Source organism: Urocampus carinirostris, chromosome 6, assembly GCF_059441175.1.
Source record: "Urocampus carinirostris isolate Australia breed hairy pipefish chromosome 6, RoL_Ucar_1.0, whole genome shotgun sequence".
Lineage (NCBI taxonomy): Eukaryota > Metazoa > Chordata > Actinopteri > Syngnathiformes > Syngnathidae > Urocampus > Urocampus carinirostris.
In genome coordinates this window covers 354904-376256 of record NC_142354.1, presented here as the reverse complement: position 1 = coordinate 376256, position 21353 = coordinate 354904, and the positions used below count along the sequence as shown (strand labels likewise).

General features: G+C 40.2%; 1 protein-coding gene across 4 annotated transcripts in view; it reads left to right on the top strand.

Annotated features, from left to right (window-relative positions):
• Positions 1 to 21353, top strand: part of acad9 (acyl-CoA dehydrogenase family, member 9) — a 55574-nt gene that overhangs the window by 12456 nt on the left and 21765 nt on the right. For all 4 annotated transcript variants that reach the window (XM_088337374.1, XM_088337375.1, XM_088337376.1 and 1 more), the window contains 2 exons: positions 19205 to 19311; positions 19952 to 20052. In XM_088337374.1, coding sequence (XP_088193500.1) covers positions 19205 to 19311; positions 19952 to 20052 — 208 coding nt within the window. The remainder of the gene's footprint in view (positions 1 to 19204; positions 19312 to 19951; positions 20053 to 21353) is intronic.

The window sequence follows — 21353 nt, the reverse complement described above, 5'->3', positions numbered from 1 at the left end:
ATAGGCTAGAGGGCCAAAACAAACCCTGCAATTGGCCGAAAAGGCTGACTGAATAGCAAGCTTGCTAAACTACGCCATAAAGAAACATGTTTCATTAGTCTGTATTTGTAAATATTTTACTCTCCTGGATTTACTACACTCACGGTTGTAAGAAGACCATGGTTGCGTATCATTATTGAACGTGAGAACTTAGGTGAGCTATGCGGCTTTTTATTTTCCCGGTATCTTGTTTTAGAACGATCTTGATGTTGCTGTGATGAGTTGAGTGAATTAAACTCAATTCCAAGTGTTTATTGTCATATGCACAGTAAAGTTGCGAGTAAAAAAGAAAATAGAAACTAAGGAATGGTTGGCATTTCTTGAATCCCAAGACTTTAACCTTCCGAATGATATTTGAAATGATGCATTTGAGTGACATCGTTCTGTCACCCCATCCGCACGTGTCTACGACACGTATTTGCTTCTTTGCAAGCTTTGGGAATGTTAAGGGGGTAATAAGTTTGACTGAATCATCTGACTGTTTTGTCGATGTTCCCATTGTAGCGCCTTATAATCCGGTGCACCTTATCTATGGAAGATATAGGACCAAAAACTATTTTTTAGGGGTGCGCCCTATAACCCGGTGCGCCCTATAGTGCGGAAAATACGGTATAATATATGCAATATATATATATATATATATATATTTTTTTTTTTTTAACATTTATTATTTATTTATTCATTTTTTTAGACCCGCGAAGCTTTGAACCCGCGAACGTGGAACCGCGAAGTAGCGGGGTCCCACCTTATATCCTTTTTTCAAATGTTATTTATGTTAGAGGTTGACTTACTTTAGTTATGAAAACATGTCAAAATCAATAAGTGGAATGTTATTTTGAAAAGTGTCTAGACCTCTATTTTAATGAGCTTGTAGTGATGTCTAGTGCATTTCATAGGTGGGTGACTTGACTTGACTTGAATTGATAAGTGAAAAATAGTCAACAGAAAGCAACCTTAACAAAGCTCGCCAGAAGATGGTGCTGTTTCCTAGGTCTAGCATTTCAATATGGTTGAGTATTGAGTATAAACACAAACTTAACCAGCACAGAAAATGTACTTAAGAAAAAAAAAATCAAAAATCGTCATCTCAATACTGGTCTGAAAAATCGCAATAAGTTTTTTTTTTTTAAATCGTGCAGCCCTAGTTGGAACACACAGAAATCGATAGTTTTTATTCTTGCCAAGTTTTTTTTTTTTGCAATCACATTCCTGCAGGTGAGTGTCGCATTGGCATCTTAGCTGGAGAACACCTGGGACAATAGCATGAAACCTTACCTGGTCCCAGGTCAAAGTTGATCGCAATCTGAAAAACTAAATATTAGTATTTTACACATTTTTCTAAGGGTATGTTTGGAAACTCCTTCACCCTAGGCGTTTCTAAAAGTGGCCATTTGGTGAATCCAAAATCTAATCCAATCTGATGGCCCGCTGTTGGAACATTAGGCGTTAATTGAATTCAGTTGTCTTTTGCGTCATTCATGACAACGTAGTAAACATTGTATTTAATGAGATTCGACATGGCACTCCAGGTTAAACATGTAATAAAGATAAAAGGGTTCCATTAAGATTCAATTTAATCAAAAAGACGTATTTAAACGATTATCCATCCATCCATTATCTCCTGCTTATCCGGGGTTGGGTCGCGGGGGAACCAGCCTTAGCAGGGAAGCCCAGACCTCCCTATCCCCAGGCACTTTTTCCAGCTCATCCGACGGGATCCTGAGGCGTTCCCAGGCCAGCATAGAAACATAGTCTCTCCAGCATCTCCTGGGTTGTCCTCGGGGCCTCCTTCTGATTGGAAATGCCTAGAACACCTCCCGAGGGAGGCATCCTGAAGGCATCCTTTTCAGATGCCCGAGCCAGCTAAACTGATTCCTCTCAATGCGGAGGAGCTGTGGATCTACATAAGAGTCCCACACAGATGACTGAGCTTCTCCTCTTATCTCTAAGGGAGAGCCCAGCCACCCTGCGGAGGAAAGTCATTTCAGCTTCTTGTGTCCAGGATTTTGTTCTTTTGGTCATAACCCACAGTTCATTACCATAGGTGAAGGTAGGAGCATAAATCGACCAGTAAATCGAGAGTTTTGCCTTTCGGCTAAGCTCCCTCTTAACCACGACGGACTGGTACAGGATCCGCATGACGGCAGACGCCACACTGAACCGTCTGTCAATCTGTCGTTCAATCCTACCCTCGCATCGTGAACAAGACCCCAAGATACTTGAACTCCTCCACTTGGGGCAAGATCTCATCCTAAACCCAGAGAGAGTATGCCACCCTTTTCCGGCTGAGTACCATACTCTTGGACTTAGAGGTGCTGATCCTCATCCCGGCAGCTTTACACTCCAGTGAGAGCTGAAGATCACGGCCTGAGGAAGCAAACAGCACCACGTCAGCTGGATCAGAAATGCAATGCTCAGGCCCCAAACCGGACAAAGGCTGTGCCTAGAAATTCTGTCCATAAAAGTTATGAACAGAATCCGTGACAAAGGGCAGCCCTGGCTGAGTCCAACTCCCACTGGAAACAAATCAGACTTACTGCCGGGAATGCGGACCAGACTGGCATCGGGCATACAGGGACCGCACAGCCCCATACTCTCAAACCACCCCGCACGGGGCTTCCCGAGGAACACGGTCGAATGCCTTCTCCAAGTCCACAAAACACATGTAGACTGGATAGGCAAACTCCCATACACCCTCAAGGACCATGCAAAGTATGTGGAGCTGGCCCAGTGTTCCAAGGCTGGGACAAAAACCACCCTGCTCCTCTTGAATCCGAGATGCAACATCCTGGCGGACCCTCCTCCCATACCCCTCAATAGACCTCAATAGAGGTTTATTTTTGCACAGCACAAAACACAGTACAAACCACTTAAATAACAAAAGGGAGCAACAAATTATTTGCACCCAACACACTCAAAAAAAATCAGCTGAATAATACAATAATATTAACATAAACATGTGACCAAAGGGAATAGGCTGAAGCTGAGGCTTTTAAGTGCCCACCCTTATTACACTTATAATATTAATCAGTGTTCAATTGTGCTTTGTAAAAAAAAAGCTCAACTTCCATAGAATGGTGTTGAACAGTTTAAAATCAAGCTTTACTTTTCTGTCAAAGTCCGAGTTATTATAGTGTCCTAGTAAATTGTGCCATAATAATACTCATACATTCTTATCTCATTAGAAAACAGCAAACAATGACAAGCTGTATGATGAGAAAGACATCATGCACGTCACAGCAAGCAGCTGTTTTCACTGAGGGCATCCTCAACATGATCCTCATTGACATGTTCTTATTTTTGCATTTTAATGCAAAGTTCTCAAAGATGAGTGAGCGAGTTCGTGAGGAAAGGTGATAGTGGTTACTTTTGCTAGTTGATGTTGAAAATCATGTTACCGGGTTTTCATATTTGAATTTTTTTCTTTTTCAAAAGCTCATGTTCCTTTAAACAACAAAAATACACATTTTTGCTCTTTTTAAGGACTATCTTATACATTTGCAGGTGTGTACCCTTTATTTGCATGTATTTTGGTTTATTTGGAAAACACTTTGAATGTTAATGTTGATACGTGTCACTGCGTTTTTAGATTTGCAAAGATATCTTGTTCCAAAAAAAGTACATACTTGCAGGTGTATAGCATACATTTGTATGTATTTAGTTTGTTATTTGACAAACACAGAATTTTGTATTGTTTAATATTGTAGTAGATTCTATTTTGTGCACTATTTTCTTATTCGTCCACAAAATTTTAATATTTGAATAAAGAATAGGAATATATTAATGTTGTTTTTTCAATCCGATTCATTGATTGATCAAAAAAATAATAGTTGGATTGATCGATTATAAAAATAATCATTAGTTGCAGCCCTAAAATTAATACACAATTATTTAAACTGATCACCAAAATTAGCTCGAGAGCACAATATTAAAAAGATATATAACCTGTACAACAAAAATATATAATATACAGGGTGTATGCGGTTATTGTTCTATCTTCTTTATTAATTATCCATTTTCCGTTATCGGTCAATTCATGATACGCTACAAAGCCTTACTCTCAGCCAAAAGGCTAAGCTAAGGTCCTAGCCTCAAAGCCTTGCTGCGATCATTGCGAATGCACCGTTCCCGGAGGTACTGCAATACCGGCCCGATGCGTGGAGTGGACAGAGCAAGCTCTTATTCCATCTCTCAGACACATCTGGACGGTCTACCGGGGGGTTTTGGGGTTTTTAAGGGTTATTGTTCTATCTTCGTTATTCATTCATTCAAACTGCGCATTTTTTCATAAATGAAACGGAAAAAATTTAAACACTAAAGGCTTATCGCCGTAATTAAGGTGTAATGTATTTAAAGGTGCAATGTATAATATTTGACCACTAGATGCACTCTGTTGTCAGGTACGATAGAGGGCCAGTAATGAATGGCAAAACTTGGCAGCAAAATGCCAAAAAAACATGGCGCCGACCTGAGTGGGGATTCCTTGGTGAAAAGAAATACCAATTTCACGACCTATGATTTATTTTTAATAGAAATTACCATTAATATGATCGTTCATGTATTTTTTCACACTATTCAAATCAATGTTTTTTTTTTATACGGGATGAAAGTTATTTTGTACCACAAGGAGGCACTAAACATAACACACTGTCCCTTCAAGTGACGGCTTCATTTATTTGGCTTCATGCTCTCTGCTGCTAACATTAATAGCCACAGTAACAACATCGATTTTTTTTTTCCTTGTCTAGTTATGCTTCGTCACATTCCCTCGTTAAGGCTTTCGGAGGAGACTTTTGTTTGGCTCTTAATCTTCGCTTCTGTCCGCCTGTCCTCTCATCCCTGCTTAATATTATTTTCATTGTGTAACCTGTGGGTCTGCTACACTTTGTGTCAACACTTTCAACACTTCCCACTCTGTGCAGAGTGCTGATGCTCAGTGTAAACAAAACTTCCTCACTAGGAGCACACACACAGCCAATGAGAGTGCTACTGTCCCTTAAAGTAGTGGGAGTGCAATTGCACCCTATTCTTGAACAGAACAAATCCCTAAGGTCGTACGCTCCCCACCCTGAGAGAGGCGCCCTGTTATTTGAGAACTACTGCATCAAATAGAAATAAAAAGTCTGTCTCAGTGACAGTGAAGCTGTCAACCGGACATTCTGTTATTACCTGTTATATTTCATGGTATTTAATTCTTCTCATCCAGAGATTAAATTTCTCCTTTGCCTATTTTGGTTTTCCATCACAAAGGGTAATAGTAGTCTGTAGTATGTGCATCACTTTGAGACTTATTGTGATTAAGGGCGATACAAATAAACATGACTTAACTTGACTTAGACATAACACAGACACGCCTGCTATAGTGGCTTCTTGTTTGGGTGTTTTTTTGATAGTTATATATTATCATTAGTAATAAAACATGTACCAAATAATTTAGTAATTTATTTTAAAAGATGTATTACCTTTCTATATATAATAGCAATCTACAGTAAATCTTTACTCAAATTCAACTTTCAAGTTGTTTCTACTAATAGTCTTTAAAGTCAGGCAATACAGAATGCCTAAAAAACAAACAATGCAACAAAAAGTAAAAATATTTATTTTTTAGTGCAACCACAAAGAATGGAATACAAAAATACTTTAAGCTTTTCAGAATTTGTCAGTTCAAACCAGCCCTATGACCAAAAAGATGGAGATCATAGATAGAAACCTCTCAAATTATTTGTCTTTGCTCGAAGCAAGATAGTGACTTCCATTAAGTGATCAAAGTCTGCAAAAATAAGCCTGTTAAGTGCTGGAATTCATCTTTTACTGGGATAATGATACTGGAAAATTGGAAAAATAGTTTTTGAAGTCCTTGAAACTGCTTGAATTTGGCCATGAAAAAGGTGTACGAACTCTACTTTGGAAAATCACTTCTTGGCAAAATAACATAAAGCCAGGTTTCCATTGCAGGGTAATCCGATTTTTTTTCTGCACCAACGCGACCTGTATCTGATCTTTAAAAGTTAGTCTGAACGGCACATAACACATTTTTTCACTCCAGATCCATTTTCATATGTGGTCCTAAATCCAATACATATCCGATTTTTTGGGAATACGACTGCTGTGTGAATGGTCAGGGCGCATCATGCGAACCTGCACCATGTTGAAAGGCTGCGGACGTCATTTTTGCCTTGAACTAGGCAAAAGGAAGCTGAGAAATAAACAACCAAGTCAGACGAAAGTGTCATTAGATCCCACATTTATGGAAGATAAACACTTGTTTATTTTGTAACCCATGAAACAGCTAGCATTGCATTGCTGATTCACAACATGTGGCTTGAGTTCATTCTTAAAGCTTATTTACATTCAAATCCCACCACACAGACAGAATTCAATGGGGGAAAGTGAGGTTTTGGATTTAATAAATACCTGGGGCAACAATGTTCTGCTGTTAACATCCGTGAGTACTTCACGTGTCCTGTTGTGCGCATGCTGACCATTTGTGGTGTTCAGGAAGAAAGATCAAGTCGAATACAAGTCGCATTTAGTTGAAAATATAAACGCTCTCACAAAGACATATTTCACCCAAAAAATCAATTGAGCATTAGGCTCTGCAGTGTGAACATAGCCTAGGTGTGTCTTAAATCTAGCTTTTAACGCTTCCACTAAGGTTGCAGATCTTATATCAGAGGGCAGAGCACTTAACAGCACGGGGGCCGAATAAGGAACGCCTTTAAACCTGCAGACTTCTTAAGACCCAGTTCTAAAATTTGGATACTATGTGTGCGGTTGGAGCTTCAAATTTCCCTTTTAACAGGGCTTTACGACAAACTAGATAATCCTAAAAAATACTGTCTCCAGGCTCCCAGAAATTCCACTACACGAGAACGAAAATAGTACTGTCCTTGAGAATGAATGATAGCATTCGTATAGACATAGACAGTGGTGAGGCTAAATTTATATTTCCTACTTTTTTTATCTTTTAAACTAGGGGTCTCCAACGTGGTGCCCATGGGTGCTCCTAAGGACAGTTCAGGTGCCCGCTGAACGGTTTGGAAAATAGCTCACCAGTGCTGGATCGTTGTGATTTTCTAGTAAGATGAGTTTTTTTCTATTTAACCCTATTTTTATAATTTAACCTGATAATAACATAGTAACAACGTAGTGATAACATTAGTGGTTATATAAGACATTTTGGAAAATTCCAGTTCATAATATTCAACTATTTATGATACATTTTAAGCAATTAAGAGGATACAATCATAAACTATTCATGTACAATATTAAACACATTTATTTAATCATCTTTTTATCGATTTATCTTACAGGAAATTCAAACTATATTCAAATTTACGGGTTATAAATAACAAATGAGCAAAAATTGTGCTGTTCTTTTTAGCTAGCTATCTGGCTACCTTTATATCTTTGTAGCTAGCTATCTTCCTACCTTTTTAGCTATTTAGCAAGCTATCTAGCTAGTTTTTTGTCACGACCGGTACGAGCAGTGGACTCAAATGCGTAAAGTTTAACTCAATGCTTTATTGAGGGATCGGAGAAGTCAGGGCAAGAGGAAATAACAACAGTGATCCGGTGCTCGCTGGGCAGGAGGAGCGGGAAGCCCTTTTGAACGAAGCGTGGTCGGAAATCGGAACAAGTTGGGCAGCTGGGACGGGGGACAGAGCGTGGTTGGAGATCGGAACAAGTCGAGTAGCCGGGACGAGCGGGAAGCCAGGGATCGGGGATCGATACAGGAAACAGAATCGGATACGGGTAGCCAGGACAGGAGAACGAAACTTGGATGGGGGATCAATACAGGAAACAGGTCAGGATCAAAACAGGAGCCAGAGTCAAAAGTGCTTGCTTTGCATGTGCTGAGGTTCGCAGACGGACTGACAAGGGGTGAATGAGAATGACGTTTTTGAAAGGGAGAACTAATTATGGAACGAGTGGCAGCTCCGGCTAAATGAGTGAGCACAGGTGAGAGCAATTGGCAAATCATGACTTTTTTTAAACATTTTGGATGCTATCTAGCTAACGTTTAAACATTTTTTGCTAGTTATTAAGCTAAATTCTGGCCTTCTTTCTAGTTAGCTATGTAGCTTTTTTTTAGCTTTCTATTTGGCTTTGAACTCTTTTAGCTAGCTTTTTTTTTTTTTTTTATCCGTTTACCTTTCTAGCTAACTATAAAGCTACCTTTTTAGTAATTCAGCTAAGTTGCCATTTTAGAGATTCATATCAAACTAAATGCCTGTTTCTAATTCAGTACAAACGCCAACCAAAGCTCCCAAATTGTTATTATTAGTTGTATTTAGTAGCTCTTATTAGTACTTGAGGAATGAGCTGACGGAGACTTTATGCCAAGAGATGGCAACAGAGAGTAGCCTAAATTTGAAGTTCTGGACACCACCATTTGTCATTTTGTTGTTTGTGGCAAAGCAAAAATGATAATTTGAACTCCTGATTCCATCATGTATCGTTTCCAAAAGTAATTCAAGTCAAGTGAAGTCAAGTCATGCTTATTTGTATAGCCCTTAATCACAGAGTCCTAAACGGCTGCACAGATCAAAAACTATTGCAAACTACAGACTATTATGACACCATCACCTGATCCAAAACCTACATCTCGGGGGGAATAGCATTCCACAGCACCGGGGCCCAAACGGAGAATGCTCTCAAACCTGCGGATCTCTTCTTAGCTCTTGGGATCAATAGTAGACCAGCATTTTCAGAGCGAAGACTCCGGGCCGGAACACAGGGGCAGATGATATCTGTAAGATATGAGGGAGCAGGTCCATGCATGCCGTTTTTGAGAACAAATCACGGCATTTAGATGGACCAATAACTAGCATTTCGGTCTTTTCAGGGTTAAGGCGCAAGAAATTGAGTGACATCCATTCTTTTATCTCAGTGAGGCAGGCCTCCAAATTTCCACAGTTTAGTGTGGCAGATTCCTCCATCGGAAGATATAGTTTAGTGTCATCTGCGTAGCAATGAAAACTGATATACTTGCAAATAATATCACCTAACGGAAGCATGTAATTGCTGAAAAGAAGGGGGCCAAGTACTGAACCCTGCACAGGTAACACTAAAGGGCTCAGATGTCATTTCACCATATTTAACGGTGCGTCCTACCTGAGAGGTAGGATCTGAACCATAAGAGGACGGTTCCTGAGAGACCAACCCATTTTTCCAACCGTTCTAGTAAAAGATATTATGGTCCACTGTGTCAAAGGCACCACTAAGGTCCAGCAGCAGCATTTAGTCCCCAGAGTGATGAAGCGCCGGAGTCCATTACCAGTAGAAGATCATTGATTCCCCCCATTCCTTGTCATGTAGTCATGCGGATGAATAGTTTACAGGTTTAAGTGAAGGTCCAAAAATAGCTTACTAGTTGAAAATTTAAAAATTCACTGTTTACGTACTACACAATTTCAGATATGGTTTAATTGACTTTTTTGAGTGTCTCAATGTCCTATATATCTGTGACAATTCTAATTGTCGGTCAAACGTACAGGAATTCTATTTTGTTTTGCTACGGAGTACTATTTTGGACTTTGGTATGTCAACTTCAGGATATCTTAATTCTAGCCAGTCCATGCAATTTGTTAAATATGTTTAGTCCTTAAAAAAGCCACATCACTTTTGCGCTAAAATAAAAATCGCTACTAAACCCCACAAACATGTAAATGTACTTTATTTATAAAGCCCATTACAACAATCTATTCGGTATACCAAAGTGCTTTAAGTCATAACAATGAGAACCAGTAAGTAAAAACCAAACAAAAAATAAAAATAGATAAAAACAGAATACCATAAAAACAGTGTCAAATAAGATAAAATGAAACCAAAGTGTCCCCTAACTCATGAGGATTAAAAGCTATCTTAGGGGCCGGTCACACAGACATTTGCGGCTGAATCACGGCTAAAATTTTGCGTTTTTTTTTAGCCCATGGTTGCCCGCGATGGAAAATGCGCAAAATTGGCCAAGCCGCTGTTCATCGGTGGTATGCCCGCAAAACACGCCGGCGACTGTTCCGCTTCCTCATCGCGTCATTTCTGCGTCATTTTCTCGTGTGGACCACGGGTATAAAAGCTCCCGAGCCGGTGTTGTGCCCAAATCCGACTCCTACGCAACACATCCCCCCCACACACCCTCGCGTGAACGCGCATTCTGCTGCGATCGCTTTTGTGGGAAGCGTACATTGACATTGGTGACTTTTGCATCCGCGTTAACAAACGCAATTTGTAGAATACGATCGCGCTTTATTGTTTAAATAAACGCGTTATATAGACTAGGATCTCCCAATTGTTATAATTAGCTCGCTTTATAGTTTTAATAAGCGTTTTATATAGAATACGATCGCTTTCGTTGGAAGCGCAGCAGAATGCGCGTTCACGCGAGGGGGGGAGGATTTACCGTTCGATTACGTTCACAACAAAAACAAAGACTGAATGGTTTAAGCTGTCAACCGGACATTCTGTTATTACCTGTTATATTTCATGGTATTTAATTCTTCTCATCCAGAGATTAAATTTCTCCTTTGCCTATTTTGGTTTTCCATCACAAAGGGTAATAGTAGTCTGTAGTATGTGCATCACTTTGAGACTTATTGTGATTAAGGGCGATACAAATAAACATGACTTAACTTGACTTAGACATAACACAGACACGCCTGCTATAGTGGCTTCTTGTTTGGGTGTTTTTTTGATAGTTATATATTATCATTAGTAATAAAACATGTACCAAATAATTTAGTAATTTATTTTAAAAGATGTATTACCTTTCTATATATAATAGCAATCTACAGTAAATCTTTACTCAAATTCAACTTTCAAGTTGTTTCTACTAATAGTCTTTAAAGTCAGGCAATACAGAATGCCTAAAAAACAAACAATGCAACAAAAAGTAAAAATATTTATTTTTTAGTGCAACCACAAAGAATGGAATACAAAAATACTTTAAGCTTTTCAGAATTTGTCAGTTCAAACCAGCCCTATGACCAAAAAGATGGAGATCATAGATAGAAACCTCTCAAATTATTTGTCTTTGCTCGAAGCAAGATAGTGACTTCCATTAAGTGATCAAAGTCTGCAAAAATAAGCCTGTTAAGTGCTGGAATTCATCTTTTACTGGGATAATGATACTGGAAAATTGGAAAAATAGTTTTTGAAGTCCTTGAAACTGCTTGAATTTGGCCATGAAAAAGGTGTACGAACTCTACTTTGGAAAATCACTTCTTGGCAAAATAACATAAAGCCAGGTTTCCATTGCAGGGTAATCCGATTTTTTTTCTGCACCAACGCGACCTGTATCTGATCTTTAAAAGTTAGTCTGAACGGCACATAACACATTTTTTCACTCCAGATCCATTTTCATATGTGGTCCTAAATCCAATACATATCCGATTTTTTGGGAATACGACTGCTGTGTGAATGGTCAGGGCGCATCATGCGAACCTGCACCATGTTGAAAGGCTGCGGACGTCATTTTTGCCTTGAACTAGGCAAAAGGAAGCTGAGAAATAAACAACCAAGTCAGACGAAAGTGTCATTAGATCCCACATTTATGGAAGATAAACACTTGTTTATTTTGTAACCCATGAAACAGCTAGCATTGCATTGCTGATTCACAACATGTGGCTTGAGTTCATTCTTAAAGCTTATTTACATTCAAATCCCACCACACAGACAGAATTCAATGGGGGAAAGTGAGGTTTTGGATTTAATAAATACCTGGGGCAACAATGTTCTGCTGTTAACATCCGTGAGTACTTCACGTGTCCTGTTGTGCGCATGCTGACCATTTGTGGTGTTCAGGAAGAAAGATCAAGTCGAATACAAGTCGCATTTAGTTGAAAATATAAACGCTCTCACAAAGACATATTTCACCCAAAAAATCAATTGAGCATTAGGCTCTGCAGTGTGAACATAGCCTAGGTGTGTCTTAAATCTAGCTTTTAACGCTTCCACTAAGGTTGCAGATCTTATATCAGAGGGCAGAGCACTTAACAGCACGGGGGCCGAATAAGGAACGCCTTTAAACCTGCAGACTTCTTAAGACCCAGTTCTAAAATTTGGATACTATGTGTGCGGTTGGAGCTTCAAATTTCCCTTTTAACAGGGCTTTACGACAAACTAGATAATCCTAAAAAATACTGTCTCCAGGCTCCCAGAAATTCCACTACACGAGAACGAAAATAGTACTGTCCTTGAGAATGAATGATAGCATTCGTATAGACATAGACAGTGGTGAGGCTAAATTTATATTTCCTACTTTTTTTATCTTTTAAACTAGGGGTCTCCAACGTGGTGCCCATGGGTGCTCCTAAGGACAGTTCAGGTGCCCGCTGAACGGTTTGGAAAATAGCTCACCAGTGCTGGATCGTTGTGATTTTCTAGTAAGATGAGTTTTTTTCTATTTAACCCTATTTTTATAATTTAACCTGATAATAACATAGTAACAACGTAGTGATAACATTAGTGGTTATATAAGACATTTTGGAAAATTCCAGTTCATAATATTCAACTATTTATGATACATTTTAAGCAATTAAGAGGATACAATCATAAACTATTCATGTACAATATTAAACACATTTATTTAATCATCTTTTTATCGATTTATCTTACAGGAAATTCAAACTATATTCAAATTTACGGGTTATAAATAACAAATGAGCAAAAATTGTGCTGTTCTTTTTAGCTAGCTATCTGGCTACCTTTATATCTTTGTAGCTAGCTATCTTCCTACCTTTTTAGCTATTTAGCAAGCTATCTAGCTAGTTTTTTGTCACGACCGGTACGAGCAGTGGACTCAAATGCGTAAAGTTTAACTCAATGCTTTATTGAGGGATCGGAGAAGTCAGGGCAAGAGGAAATAACAACAGTGATCCGGTGCTCGCTGGGCAGGAGGAGCGGGAAGCCCTTTTGAACGAAGCGTGGTCGGAAATCGGAACAAGTTGGGCAGCTGGGACGGGGGACAGAGCGTGGTTGGAGATCGGAACAAGTCGAGTAGCCGGGACGAGCGGGAAGCCAGGGATCGGGGATCGATACAGGAAACAGAATCGGATACGGGTAGCCAGGACAGGAGAACGAAACTTGGATGGGGGATCAATACAGGAAACAGGTCAGGATCAAAACAGGAGCCAGAGTCAAAAGTGCTTGCTTTGCATGTGCTGAGGTTCGCAGACGGACTGACAAGGGGTGAATGAGAATGACGTTTTTGAAAGGGAGAACTAATTATGGAACGAGTGGCAGCTCCGGCTAAATGAGTGAGCACAGGTGAGAGCAATTGGCAAATCATGACTTTTTTTAAACATTTTGGATGCTATCTAGCTAACGTTTAAACATTTTTTGCTAGTTATTAAGCTAAATTCTGGCCTTCTTTCTAGTTAGCTATGTAGCTTTTTTTTAGCTTTCTATTTGGCTTTGAACTCTTTTAGCTAGCTTTTTTTTTTTTTTTTATCCGTTTACCTTTCTAGCTAACTATAAAGCTACCTTTTTAGTAATTCAGCTAAGTTGCCATTTTAGAGATTCATATCAAACTAAATGCCTGTTTCTAATTCAGTACAAACGCCAACCAAAGCTCCCAAATTGTTATTATTAGTTGTATTTAGTAGCTCTTATTAGTACTTGAGGAATGAGCTGACGGAGACTTTATGCCAAGAGATGGCAACAGAGAGTAGCCTAAATTTGAAGTTCTGGACACCACCATTTGTCATTTTGTTGTTTGTGGCAAAGCAAAAATGATAATTTGAACTCCTGATTCCATCATGTATCGTTTCCAAAAGTAATTCAAGTCAAGTGAAGTCAAGTCATGCTTATTTGTATAGCCCTTAATCACAGAGTCCTAAACGGCTGCACAGATCAAAAACTATTGCAAACTACAGACTATTATGACACCATCACCTGATCCAAAACCTACATCTCGGGGGGAATAGCATTCCACAGCACCGGGGCCCAAACGGAGAATGCTCTCAAACCTGCGGATCTCTTCTTAGCTCTTGGGATCAATAGTAGACCAGCATTTTCAGAGCGAAGACTCCGGGCCGGAACACAGGGGCAGATGATATCTGTAAGATATGAGGGAGCAGGTCCATGCATGCCGTTTTTGAGAACAAATCACGGCATTTAGATGGACCAATAACTAGCATTTCGGTCTTTTCAGGGTTAAGGCGCAAGAAATTGAGTGACATCCATTCTTTTATCTCAGTGAGGCAGGCCTCCAAATTTCCACAGTTTAGTGTGGCAGATTCCTCCATCGGAAGATATAGTTTAGTGTCATCTGCGTAGCAATGAAAACTGATATACTTGCAAATAATATCACCTAACGGAAGCATGTAATTGCTGAAAAGAAGGGGGCCAAGTACTGAACCCTGCACAGGTAACACTAAAGGGCTCAGATGTCATTTCACCATATTTAACGGTGCGTCCTACCTGAGAGGTAGGATCTGAACCATAAGAGGACGGTTCCTGAGAGACCAACCCATTTTTCCAACCGTTCTAGTAAAAGATATTATGGTCCACTGTGTCAAAGGCACCACTAAGGTCCAGCAGCAGCATTTAGTCCCCAGAGTGATGAAGCGCCGGAGTCCATTACCAGTAGAAGATCATTGATTCCCCCCATTCCTTGTCATGTAGTCATGCGGATGAATAGTTTACAGGTTTAAGTGAAGGTCCAAAAATAGCTTACTAGTTGAAAATTTAAAAATTCACTGTTTACGTACTACACAATTTCAGATATGGTTTAATTGACTTTTTTGAGTGTCTCAATGTCCTATATATCTGTGACAATTCTAATTGTCGGTCAAACGTACAGGAATTCTATTTTGTTTTGCTACGGAGTACTATTTTGGACTTTGGTATGTCAACTTCAGGATATCTTAATTCTAGCCAGTCCATGCAATTTGTTAAATATGTTTAGTCCTTAAAAAAGCCACATCACTTTTGCGCTAAAATAAAAATCGCTACTAAACCCCACAAACATGTAAATGTACTTTATTTATAAAGCCCATTACAACAATCTATTCGGTATACCAAAGTGCTTTAAGTCATAACAATGAGAACCAGTAAGTAAAAACCAAACAAAAAATAAAAATAGATAAAAACAGAATACCATAAAAACAGTGTCAAATAAGATAAAATGAAACCAAAGTGTCCCCTAACTCATGAGGATTAAAAGCTATCTTAGGGGCCGGTCACACAGACATTTGCGGCTGAATCACGGCTAAAATTTTGCGTTTTTTTTTTAGCCCATGGTTGCCCGCGATGGAAAATGCGCAAAATTGGCCAAGCCGCTGTTCATCGGTGGTATGCCCGCAAAACACGCCGGCGACTGTTCCGCTTCCTCATCGCGTCATTTCTGCGTCATTTTCTCGTGTGGACCACGGGTATAAAAGCTCCCGAGCCGGTGTTGTGCCCAAATCCGACTCCTACGCAACACATCCCCCCCACACACCCTCGCGTGAACGCGCATTCTGCTGCGATCGCTTTTGTGGGAAGCGTACATTGACATTGGTGACTTTTGCATCCGCGTTAACAAACGCAATTTGTAGAATACGATCGCGCTTTATTGTTTAAATAAACGCGTTATATAGACTAGGATCTCCCAATTGTTATAATTAGCTCGCTTTATAGTTTTAATAAGCGTTTTATATAGAATACGATCGCTTTCGTTGGAAGCGCAGCAGAATGCGCGTTCACGCGAGGGGGGGAGGATTTACCGTTCGATTACGTTCACAACAAAAACAAAGACTGAATGGTTTAAGTTGTATTACATTTCCAACAAATGCAAGACGAAGTGGTTTTGGTTATATGTTCGCCATTACATTCCCTAAAAGTGAGATAAAACGAGGTAAAAGTGGTTGTAGTAGCGAAGGGATGCAAATCTCGGCACCGGGCTGTAGAAATCATAACCGCACAAGACACAGTCCCGTGAAGATCAAGATTTCAAGCTATGGCATCATTTTTATTTTATTATCTTGAAAAGAAATGTCAAGAAATAAAAATGGATTAAGACGAGGTCACTACGCTGACGGGGATCCATGTTCACCCCCTTGACGTCTCGAGCACTACTGACGTGTGCTCGGCATTCGCGCTGTTTATACGCGGAGAAAGGCGTTTGACCGTCACACGCGTAACACGCTAATTTCACGTAATAACACCGCGATACAGGCGCAGAACATGCTATTACCATGCTCCACCCACGATTACCCGCTGAAATTTCCCGTCCTACCCATGTGTAACCACGCCCTGGCCGCGGCCAGAGCACGTCGTTCCGCGTCATTTCCGCGTCATTACCTCGTGTTGACCACGTGTGCGGCACGCGGTTTACCACGTGCTCAAACTTTTGAGCAGCTCAAAAGTTTTGAGCACGGCCAACCACGTGAAAATTTCCGACCGCGAGTAAAGCACTGCTCTATCTCGTCTATATGGCGGTCTCAAAACGTCCAACAGCGCCCAACAGCATCTGCTTCACGGCCAGAAATTTCTGGCCGTGGTTCAGCCTCGATACGCTCGTGAAAGGTTGTGTACCCGCGCTCTGAAGAATTGAGCAGCGCAAAACTCTTTCGCGCTGCCACCCGCGCGCGAATTTCCGACCTCGTGTTAAGCACCGCTGTATCTCGTCTGAATGGTGATCTCAATGCGTCCAATAGCGTCCGCCTCAAAGGCAGAAATTTCTGGCCGTGATTCAGCCGCAAATGTCTGTGTGACCGGCCCCTTAAGGAGGTGCAATTTTAGCCTTAATTTAAAGAGACCCAGGTGAAAAATAAAACTCAACTCAACTGGGAGTGGATTCCAGAGCCTGGGGCAGCAACCGGAAAAGCTCGATCACCCTAGCGTTTATATTTTGACCCGGGCACTTCCGGCACAAGTTGGTCTTCTTGGACCTCAAAACTCCACCAGTATTGTAAATAGTTAAAAGCTCAGGCAAATAAGATGGGGAAAACTGTTAAGAGCTTTAAAAACAAACATTAAAAATTTAAAATCAATTCTAAAATGAACAGTGACCCAAAGAATAGGAGAGACATCTGCATGTCTGCTGGTGTTGTTGTTGTTGTTGTTGTTGAGTCACTCAAGGCGCCTAAGGATAATCTTCAGTAGCGCTAGACTCGCTTGTGGGAGGCTCCGTAGTTCTCCAAAGGAGAATCCCAGCTGACGGTGTTATCGGGCAGACTGGAGTGCAGGGCACCGCAGCCAGAGATGCTCGGCCGATTCTTCGTCCTCACCGCAGAGACGGCACCGATCATCTTCGCATTTCCCCGTCAAATGTTGCAATCTTCGGAGGGAGGGGTGATGACCGGACCGGAATCGTATACGATTGACTAGGTCTTTCTTTGAGAGCTGGGATTCTTCCTCTGGGTTGGTTAAAGGCGATGATAGACGACTGGGAGACGTCTACAAAAAGTACATTGCGATAATCTAACGTTGAGCTTATTAATGCATGTATAGCTTTCTCTTGGTAAAGACAGCCTAAAAAAACAATTTTACTAGAAGACTCAGCTAAAAGAAGCTCGTCCTCACAACATTAGATATGTTTGTCAAACCTGAGATGACTGTCAGAAGTCACACCCCGAAGACAGGGACGCTGGCCATAACATTATCCTCAAACACTATATATTGAGTTTTGTCTTAATATCAAAAATGCAATCAAACAAAGAACAAGCAAAAACTGGAAATATGAACTGTCATAAATATACAGACGCTGCCCTACTTATGAACGAGATAGGCTACGGACAATCGCTCGTAAGTTTCTTTTGTTGCTACAGTGCTATTTTGTATGTCTAAGGTTTACATAAGTATGTTTAAGGCTTGTATAAGTAACCGGTTTTGTTTTGTTCTAAAACATAAACATTTTGTAAAATAATATGCTTTATAAAGATAGATAAAGTGAAGTTTAACTTACTTGTTAGAGTTAGGCTACTTCCTTCTCAGTGGTAGGAAGTGGGCAAAAGAAACGGTCCAACCATTTTCTGAACCGCATTAATCTTTCTTATTCCACTTTAATTTAAAAATAAATGACTCATGCTGTTTTTACACTTTACACCAACCATATTGAATGGATGCATAAGATATTAAACAATAAAAATGTCAAAGTTCTTAGCGCGCTGGAGATACAGTATAGTATGTTTATACACGAACTAGGAAAAGGAAGCCGGATTTCTGGGTGTGCTCTCACAGCGCCACACGCCGATAGCGGCGGAAAGAAGCTACAGTACTGTCCTATACTCGAAAAAAAGTGCACACAATATAGAATCTAACTTACAGCAATGTCCAGATATTTTTCTACATCCCGAAAAAAATGTTAGTTTGTACCGTTTTTCGTAAGTCGAATGGTCGCAAGTAGGGGAGCGTCTTTTTCCAAAAATGTTTTTGAGTCTGGCTTTCTCAGTTGTCCATATATTGTGAACTAGTTTTCACGATTACCTGGTGTTTTATGGGCCTGTGTGGTAGATGGTGAAGCAATTCCTTGAGACAGAGACCCATATTATACATGACCCATCGGCACCCCAATTTATTGCCCATTTGACAGACAAAACTAATAGTTATTATCAAAGGATTCAAATGTTTTTTGTTGGTCATGGAGTACCAAAAAAAAGCCCTCATAAATGTGTTATTTATTATGCCCCGTCTGTCATCTCTTGCTCGTGAATAGTCGGTCCGCTGCCATTCTTGTATGCCTGTGAGTTATGATTTTGGGATGTTGCTGCTACCTTGTGTGTGTTTTGGAGAACTACTTTAATTCAATGTTTTTTTTTTTATATCGGTTACGGTAATATAAATAGCGCTTGGTAAACAAGGCCACTGGCGTTCTTATGGTAATAAGAGGTTTGAGGCACTGTGTGGAGGCTCAATGTAAACAAAACACTCTGCCACTGCCCCCTTAATGTTGTGGAGGTAAGATTGCACTTTATTTTTGGAAAAGTAAAAAAAAGACGTTCCCTGATGTAACACCTCGCCCCCTTGACCTGCTATTTGACAACCAATGATTTAACACAGAGTAAATTTATCCCAAATTATTGAATACTTTAAGTATATCACCAACCCCTACATTTTCTCAAAGATATATTTATCCAGACTCTTATTTGTTTCAGGCATCATGATTGCGGACAAGTCTCTTATAAACCCTTAGCTTTATAAATGGTCCAAAAGTGAAGTTGTTTTGTGATTTCTTTTTCAGGTGGTCTTGGATTGTCCAATACTATGTATGCACGACTAGCGGAAATAATCTCATTAGATGGCTCAATAGCAGTAACACTTGCTGCACATCAAGCAATTGGACTGAAGGTAAAAACATTTTTTAAACACAATTGCATATGCCACTAAAGCTGACCCAAAATATGCTCTGCGTATTAACATGAAACCTCTTGGACCAGCTCAAAACTCTTTTATGTTGTCTTGTCACATGAAACGGTCAGGTTAGCTCAATGAAATTTTTAACATTTCTAGATGAAATCTGCTGGGCCATGATTTTACTGACAGGCAACCTACAAGCAGCAAATGGCAGAGGATCCATGTTATTGTTAAATATGCATAGTATTGCATTTATTCAAACTGAAGATGCCAAGATTATTAAATGCACTGAATTTTTGATCCCCGATATATTTCTGCTGAAATTGACTAAAAGTGCCTTTCCGTTTCATGAGCCATAGGTTCCTGATCCCTGGTCTATGCACTGGTTATCAGCCCATGCCAGAGATTGGACCCAAAAATAGTAAGGAAGTTACCAGTTAGGACGAAAAAGTTTGGAAGTATTAATTATTACAAAAAATTCTAATGTCTTAACATTTACATTTTTCTCTAGTTTCAATGGGATCCAAAAATTCTTCGTATTGACGTTTTAGCCTCATTTTTGAGGAATGCTGGAAAAAATAGAAGAAGGATATGATTCACAAAGTAATGTTCTGACAGTAGCTCTCTTTCTTAGGGTATCCTAATTGCAGGCAACGAATCCCAGAAGAAGACGTATCTGCCCAAATTAGCCACAGGGGAAAACATTGCAGCATTTTGTTTGACTGAGCCTGGAAGGTAAAATTTGCAGAGTTATTTTAATTTTACAACTTTTGGTTTTGAAAAGCCAGTAAAGAAAATGTCTGTCAGCCCCTCTCCTCTGTCTTTCCCTGTATTCTGAATGTAATCCATATACAATGCATTTATTCTGTTTATCTTCTATATATGTATGCCAAGAGAGACTTTTTTTTTTGTTCCTACAACCAATATATATTTTTTTGTATATCCCATTAATTCTCAAAGGAAACAACTTCAAACATTTCCCAATTCCGGTGTTCCACTCCCACGCCATACGTAGCAGTACTCATCATTATCAGGTGTCTGATATTTCCCATCTTGCGCAGCGGAAAAGTGCATTGGTAGGAAAAAGGTGGCTTGAAGGAATGCCACTTGAAACTGATCTTTGTGAGTCAACTGGATCTGCATTTACACTTAAATCTGTATATTAACATCGAAGTTGACTAAACAAACTGGTGATGAGAAGCCGGAATTGGCAACTACGTCTTTGGCGCCCTGTGGTCTTCACTGATGAGAACAGATTAAACACACATGACACATGAAAGAGTTTGCAGATGGCTTGGAGACTGATGTAGTGCCTTGCAACAACATTGAGCATCATTAGTTTGGTGGTAGGTATGGCTATAGCAGAGCCAAATCCCACTAGTTGGAGGTGGCGAAAGTCAACAACGCACTCACATTCTTGTATTCTTGACTCTTTTCTGGGAGATTGATACAGAGGAGGGGATTCCTAGCCCCCTCACCCAACCCAACTGATGTGTTTCAACACCTGTCGTTGGGTGTCATTAGGTAACCAAACCCACCAATTCCAACCCCAGTCAGGGAGGCAACAGGTACCAATGTTGTAAGACTTAGGTATGTCTCAGCCGAGGCTCGTATCAACGACCAGTCCAGGGGCGGGCGCCCTACCCCCAAGGCCACCAAGCTGGGGGTGTGGCACAGAGGATGTGTGGTAATCGCTCAGCCCCATGGTGTGGAGGTCCAGGGTTCAATTCCAGGTACCACGGCCTCCCTGGGCGCAGTTTACACTCTGGTTTCCTCCCATATTTCAAAAACATGCATGTCAGATTAATTATGTCAGATTAATTGGCCCGTCCAAATTGTCCCTAGGCGTGAATGAGCGAGTGAGTTGTCAGTCTCTGAGTGCCCTGCGACTGTCTGGCAACCAGTTTAGGGTGTCGCCTGCCCACTGTCCAAAGATCAGCATCTTCACGACTCTTGTAAGGATAAGCAGCACAGAAAAAATGGATAGTCTGATGGTGAAAAAAAAATTCAAATACAAAATATTCCTAAAACATGAG